Here is a 7,146-nt window from a genome sequence, read left to right on the forward strand (position 1 = left end):
CGTCGCCCAGGGTCGCGCGACCCCAACAAGGGCCGCTTAGGGTCGTGCGACCCCCGAAGAGGGTCGCACGACCTCGGGCAACGACCGCTGGTGCTAGGTTTGGCTGGCCTATGGCCATAGCCCATCGCCGGCTCCGACGAAGGGTTTGCTCTACCTTTTTTAATAAAAAAAAAACTCAAAGCCCATTGTAATAAAAATATATTCAAACATTACTTTGGCCAAAGTACCTTTACAAAAAAAAATTTATCAAACGCAATTTGCATTTCCTTAAAGGGCTTTAAGTTAAAGGTATTTGCATTTCCCCCAAGCTCATTTGCAAAGTCAAACCAAACGGGACCTCTAACCCCTAGCTGGGGTCGCACACCTAACGGCGGCTCGCGAGTGTTTCCTACCCTTGCCACTAGCTCTGCCTCTTCTTCTATCTTTTTCTCTCTTAGGTTTTGTTTTGTTTTTTTAAAATTTTTAAATTTCTAATTTTTAATCAACTTAGTATATAATTATAGATCAGTGCGAGCGTGGACCGTGCCATTGATGGGTCAGCCGATGTCGTTTCTTTTATAACGAATGAACAATTTCATATAAATAAATATATAATTCAAGAATTCAATCGTATAGAATGAAAGTTTAGGAATCTAATTGAACAATTTACGAATATATATAATGCTCAGTTGACCTTTATCATTATAAATAAAATCGATTTCGTACAAATAAGAGCAACAAGTTAATTTTTTATTTGCTTGAGAGAGGAAAAAATTGTCACTTCTAAGAGATTTCAGACATTGATAGGATAAGATATAAAATTAAGGAATTATATTGTATCTCATTCACAGTTTTGTGAACGTAGTAATAAAGCTGGATATTTTCACATCCTATCATGTCCATTGTTTGGTATAAACGATATATTAGCATAAATGAACTTAAAAATGTACAAATGAAAATTGTAAGAATCTCTCGTGATTCATTGCTAATAAAACCACATTTGCACAAACAACATAACCTCTGTCAATCAATCTATGATTATTGTACTATCTAAATCTTAAATAGGGCAAAAGCTCATTGCAACATTCTAGAGTCGCAGATTTGACTACGACAATAAATATAAACGGGTTACAGCAACACTGAAGAGGTATATCTACCGGCGAATGCCAACTCTAGTAAAGAGATAAAATATGATCATTGACATTCATGATTCCGAAATGTTTATTGTTTTGACTCTCTCGTCACTTTCGTGAAATTTCAACGCGAACCGCGAAACTATGGAGGAGAATGAGTTTTGACTTTCTTGCTGCTTTCGTAGACTTTTGATATAAACCAAAGAGCTGTCGACGAGGGGAAGTTTCGACTCTCTCGCCGTTTGACGTGAATAAAAAAAATAAGGAGGAGTCTTGAAGTTTCAACATGAACTAAAGATATAAAAGAGAAGGAGACGAAGACTATAGGGTCTTTTCAAGTTTGAGTTTGTTGATTTAAAATTTAGGATCTTGTACTTCATTTTCATTTACTTATTTTTTCCCTCTCTTTTTTATTATTTTTTATTCCCTTCCATCATTCTCTAACAAAAGATTTATTAAATAATAAACTATATTAATATACCTAAAATATATAATAGATATAGACACTAATTATACATATAAAAAATATATTATAGAATAGAAAGTGATTCAAATATATATAAAAGTATTTATTTTTTATATTAGAATTCAAATATAATTTATATATAATTAAAATTAAGATTTTAATATTTTTTTGTGAGGGTAATTTTAATAGTTCAAGAAGTGTGTTATTCGAGAAAAATAACTTTTATTCTGTAGATATAAAAATTATATTTACCTTTATCTCACTCTCCCATGAGATATTATTTATTCTGATTATTTCTTCTTATATCCCGCTTTGTCATATCTTGAATTGAAATCAAATATAGGATACACTAAACTTTATCTTATCCCGACTACGTAAGTAGCCTCGAGACACAACAGCAAAAGAGTGTCTCCCTAGGGACAAAAGAGACAAATCGCATCTGACTTCCCGGATGGCAATTAGATTCGCGTCTCCGCCACCGTCACGCCCACCACAACCCGATCGCGCTCACTACCGTCACTCCTCTTCTCCATAACATGGGCTCCCGCTTCTCCGTCGACGGCGCCGATGACGACCACCACCACCTCCGCTCCCTCGTCGCCGAGCAACACCGCGAGCTGACGGCCGCCCAAACCCTAGAATCGGACCTCGACCTCGCTTACCGCCTCCAGCTCGAGGAGGCCTTGGCCGCTTCGCTCTCTCTCCTCCCCTCCTCCTCCTCCTCCTCCTCCGCACCCCCGCCCCGAGCCCTAGCCCTAGCCCCGCCCGTCGATGTCGCCTCGCCCTCCTTCGCCTCCCTCCAGTCGGACGAGCTCTCCAAGTTCCAGCGACAGCTCAAGGACCGCGAGCTGAGCGAGACCGAGGCGAGGCTCGTCAGGGAGGATCTCCACCGTCGGATCCACGATCAGAAGGTCGCCACCGAGATCATGACCATCCCCGACGATGACTGGGACGACTGGGGAGATGAGTTCGAGCGGCCTTTCGGCGAGGGCTCCTCCAAGGATCGCCGCGGCGGCGGCGGCGGCAGCGACGGTGATGTGTTCAGATTGTATTGCAAGGGTTTGGTGAGCGACGAGAGGGTCGAGGGGCAAAAGTGCAATACCGTTTTAGCGGGGGTCGGAGTTGCCGTTTGCGATTTCAGGGGGAATTTGATATTCGAAGTGAGGAAGCCATTGGTTGGGCCCGGGACGAGCAAGAGCAAGGTTGTGGTTGAGACCAAGGCGCTGGTCGAAGGGCTTAATGCTGCTTTGGGGTTGGAGTTGAAGAGGATCGTGTTCTACTGTGATTACTTCCCGCTTTTCCAGTTTGTGAGTTTCTCCGTCTCTAGTTTCTGCGTTTCTCGTCATTCAATTACTTATTTCCTTACTTGAATTGTATGTTTTGACCGCCACCCAATCTTCACACGGTGCGAGGGAGGTGCCTGTTTTGGTTTTCTTTATAGAGAATTTCCAAAGTTGAATTCTTCACTTCTTTATCGTTCTGTATTGGTCTACCTTCTCTTGTTGATCGATTGAAAATCCGAAACGTTGATCAAGATGAGCGCAATCTTGAAAACGTACCTGCGCCATTTGCATGGCTTTGTTGGATCTGATTGTTACTTGATGAGGTTAAAGGTATGTTTCCAGGCGTAATTAGTGTTTATCTGGCTTATAATTATACCGCGTCTTGGGGAAATCTTCTACCCAACTTCTTCTTTAGCTGAAGCAATATCTGATTATATGATAGAGATAAATAAAGCTTTACACGTGAGTTATTTCTATAGGTGTAGCAGATGGCAAAGATGGTACATTGTCCTGACTCCTGACCCCACTTCAAATTATTCTAGTCTTTGTTTTGCAATTATGAAGGTTCAAATCATATGGCTTTACCAGAATACTCATGGACATAAATGTTTTGATTGACATTTTGGTTGTTTGTGTGGTTTGTGGTATCTCTTTTGATGTTTAGTGTTTCTTTTTCTGTCTTCGTGCTTTATAATTCACTCTCTATTCATTTATTTATCAAAGACTGAAGGTGCCTCCATGAATCTAAGCAGAAATAATTATGGTAACCTCCTACATTAGTACCTGGTTCGATTCATCGTAAGTATACAATCTAATCACTAATGTGGTCGACGTTACAATGTAGATTACTCGTAGATGGACGCCAAAGCAACGCAAGGTTGCGGTGTTAGTTGAGCAAGTGATTCTTCTTAGAAGAAAATTCGATCAGTGCAATTTCTTGTTGATAGCACGAAATGAGTTCAAGTTTGCCTTTAAACTTGCAAGAGATGCGATAACTTCCCAGATTGTGAGGCACGCAGACGGTGTTGCCAGCAAGAATCCGAAGGAGACCTGTGTAATCTGTTTAGAAGATACTGATGTTAGTCAGATATTTGCGGTTGATGGATGCTTGCACCGGTATTGCTTTTCTTGCATGAGACAGCATGTAGAGGTGAAGTTGCTCCATGGTACGGTGCCAAGATGTCCTCACGAGGGATGTAAAACTGATCTTAGTGTCAGCAGCTGCAGTAAATTTTTGACACCCAAACTAATTGAGATGATGACCCAGCGGTTAAAGGAAGCCTCAATCCCTGTTACAGAGAAAATATATTGCCCTTATCCCACGTGCTCTGCATTGATGTCAAAAACTGAAGCTTCAGAATGCTCAACCACTTCCGTTTTAGGTGTTGCAAGATCCGGAGCAAGGAAATGCATAAAATGTCATAGACTCTTCTGTGTCAATTGCAAGGTTCCTTGGCATAGTAGTTTGACATGCGTGGCCTATAAAAAATTGCATCCTGATCCTCCTGCTGAAGATATAAAGCTGAAGTCTCTTGCTTCCAGGAATCTATGGCGTCAATGTATCAAATGCAATCACATGATCGAACTTTCTGAAGGCTGTTACCACATGACTTGCAGGTACTTAATTCCCATGAGTGACCTGCCTGGTTGGGTTGATCTTTACCTGGGGTATCTTCTAGCCGATATGCATAATGGCAAGCTTTGCTGCTCGATAGTTTAATGCCTTAGGTTTATCGTTTAATGGTGAAATCTGTTTTCCGCTAATCTATGTGATTGGAGCTTCAGTGGTCGTATTCATGCTTTTGTTATTACACGCAAGTAGTAGAAGTAGGGACTATGGATATCAAAGACGATGCTTATAAAACTGGACCACACAGGCTGGTTCAACCTGTTGAATGAAGAATCGGACTATGTTCCGGTGACCAGAATGGTCAAGAACCGGTCAGACCTCATGTTGACCCGGTTTGACCGGTCAACCAGTTTGAGTGGATCTTTGACCTTCTTGAAGATAAGAGAACAAACCCCCCTCTCTCTCCCTCTGAATTAGAATTTCATATTAAGAACAAGGGTCCCGTGGTCAAGGTCTTTACTTGAGTTGGAACGAAACTGCTGTTGACAGAGTGCTTATAGTAGTTGCGGGGGAAATATGCATCTTAAGATTATTCTAAGTTTGCAACGGTCTGTTGCTAGATTATGCCAGAGAAGGTAGATATAGGCTTAAGGCTTTGCATGCCAGTACCTACAGATATTAGAAAGGCCAATGTGGTAGCACTAATGAATCCTTTTCTTTTTGCTAGCAACCAGTAAATGCTTATGCAATTTCCCTAGTGCTTGAAATTGGCAAAACATTTGACTTGGGTGATTTGGAAATGGTCAGGCTGCTTTATTCAAACTTTCTTTTTGCTCCCTGTTGATATATATATCAACCTCAATGTAATTTATTGCTCCAAGATTTGTGTTGGAGTTGGAATGTCTAGCTTCTGATTAATTGCCACTGAAATTTTGAGTGTCCATACTGTTTGGATAATGCTCCAAAAACATAATTTAAGTTTGTGGTTTGCTTTTTATCTTCTATATCTTTTGTCAGTCTTTTTTTACAAACTCCAAAAATCTCACTTAGCATTTCACCCTTGCAGATGTGGTTATGAGTTTTGCTACAATTGTGGTGCTGAGTGGAAGGATAAAAAACCTACTTGTTCTTGTCCGCTGTGGGAGGAAGACAATATTTTGTATGACGATGACCGGGATTTTGATGATGATGATGATGATGAAGATGAAGAAGATGAAGAATGGTATACTGACTCGGAGGAGGATTATTTGTTCTGAACTGCTACTAATAATATTTATTCTCTCAATACTTGCCTTTTCTCAGACGGGATATGACCTGTTCATAATTGGCAAACCTTGACGTGTATAGTTAGGTGGGACGCATTCTGTTTTTTCATCTCTTTTGCTGGACAAATACTTTGAAATAACGATTGAGCAATTCAATTTGCAAGCATATGGATTGTAAAGAATGAGTGAGTAAAACATATGCTTCCTGCATTGCTTTGAGATAAGGTTGGCTTTGAAATGAATGCCGAGGCTCGAGAGCACCCCGGTGAGAGAATCAGCAGGGAAGCCAAAAAGAATGTAAGGAGAAAGGGAGAAAACGAAGAAGAGATTGAAGATTTCTGAGATAGCTTGGAAACTTGCTGGTTCATGGAGACGAACAGAAGATGGTTTCTTTTTGCTTGGCAACTGATGGTGTTGAAAGTTATCTTATATGAGAAGTTATGGAGAATCTATTTATTGTGCTTGCTTTTTCAGACGAAAAATTAGTAAATTTGACAGGTTGAAAAAAGCCAGAAGTCACTGTAGAAGTATCGGTTCACGATAAGAGAAGTTATTTACTATAATAAGTAATTGATAGATACTTCTAGAAAAGACTTTAAAGTTTCGTTTATTTCGCGAAAAATAAATGATTCGAAAAATATTTCTTAAAAATGATCGCTTATATCGCTTATAAAAATGAATGAACGAAAGATATTTTAATCATTTACGAAATATTTAAACATAAATTGTTATTGATAATGAAAATATTTTTCATAACTAATTATTTTAAGTGATACAAGTGTTTTTTTTAGAAAAAATATTTTTTAAATTATTTATTTTTCGCGAAATAAATAAAAAGACTTGTTAATTGAACACTTATGTATGTATTTAAAGTTTTACTAATGCTCGCAGTGTTAATTGATGTTCCTGGCTGAGCCGAAGCTCGAATGGTAAAACACGTTTTTGTTTTTTTGGTAGTTTGGGTGATTCATGTACAAGATCTCTATAAGTCCAGAAACGTATCTCATAACCCGTTTGGTTGAAGTAATGAAATAAAATTGTAATGTCACAACCTGAAATTTTCCATATAATTTGAACCAAGCAGTTGGACTTATTCGTGATGATTTAGACAATTGGATTGCTGGATTCGCGCAAATAGTAAGATTGTGCTCTTTGCGCAAAGCACAACTGTGGAGCATTTACTTAGGCCTCAAATTGGCAATTCTTTAGGTATCACCAAACTTACTGCAAAGGTGGACTCGCAAGCAACCATTTCTTTGTTTCAAAAATCAACTTCATTGCTTCATTTTGGTGAGGCTCATTTATCAAATTAGAAGTATGCTCATATATTTTTAGCAGATCGAGATTCTCTATAATTTTAGAGAGGCAAATACATGTGCGGATTGGCTAGCAAATTAGGTTATCCAATTCAACAATGCAAATGATAATCAACAATGCAGTTGAAAAGAGA

General features: G+C 39.2%; 1 protein-coding gene across 1 annotated transcript; it reads left to right on the forward strand.

Moving 5' to 3' along the window:
* The first annotated feature begins 2,038 nt into the window (after positions 1-2,038).
* LOC115670819 (E3 ubiquitin-protein ligase RSL1-like) lies at positions 2,039-5,862 on the forward strand. The gene is made up of 3 exons (XM_030592175.2): positions 2,039-2,885; positions 3,706-4,478; positions 5,498-5,862. The coding sequence occupies exons 1-3, from the start codon at positions 2,115-2,117 to the stop codon at positions 5,685-5,687; spliced, it is 1,734 nt and encodes a 577-aa protein (XP_030448035.1). The 5' UTR covers positions 2,039-2,114; the 3' UTR covers positions 5,688-5,862.
* The last annotated feature ends 1,284 nt before the right edge of the window (positions 5,863-7,146 follow it).

The sequence above is a fragment of the Syzygium oleosum genome, unplaced genomic scaffold (assembly GCF_021117445.2).
Source record: "Syzygium oleosum isolate NSW1041296 unplaced genomic scaffold, Sole_v2.1 Sole_v2.03, whole genome shotgun sequence".
Taxonomy (NCBI): domain Eukaryota; kingdom Viridiplantae; phylum Streptophyta; class Magnoliopsida; order Myrtales; family Myrtaceae; genus Syzygium; species Syzygium oleosum.

Excerpts from the sequence above, each read along its gene's own strand:
- LOC115670819 (XM_030592175.2), top strand. The coding sequence starts at position 2,115 with ATGGGCTCCCGCTTCTCCGTCGACGGCGCCGATGACGACCACCACCAC. Across the intron at positions 2,886-3,705 it reads ACTTCCCGCTTTTCCAGTTT|ATTACTCGTAGATGGACGCC; the intron begins GTGAGTTTCTCC and ends GTTACAATGTAG. Across the intron at positions 4,479-5,497 it reads TGTTACCACATGACTTGCAG|ATGTGGTTATGAGTTTTGCT; the intron begins GTACTTAATTCC and ends TCACCCTTGCAG.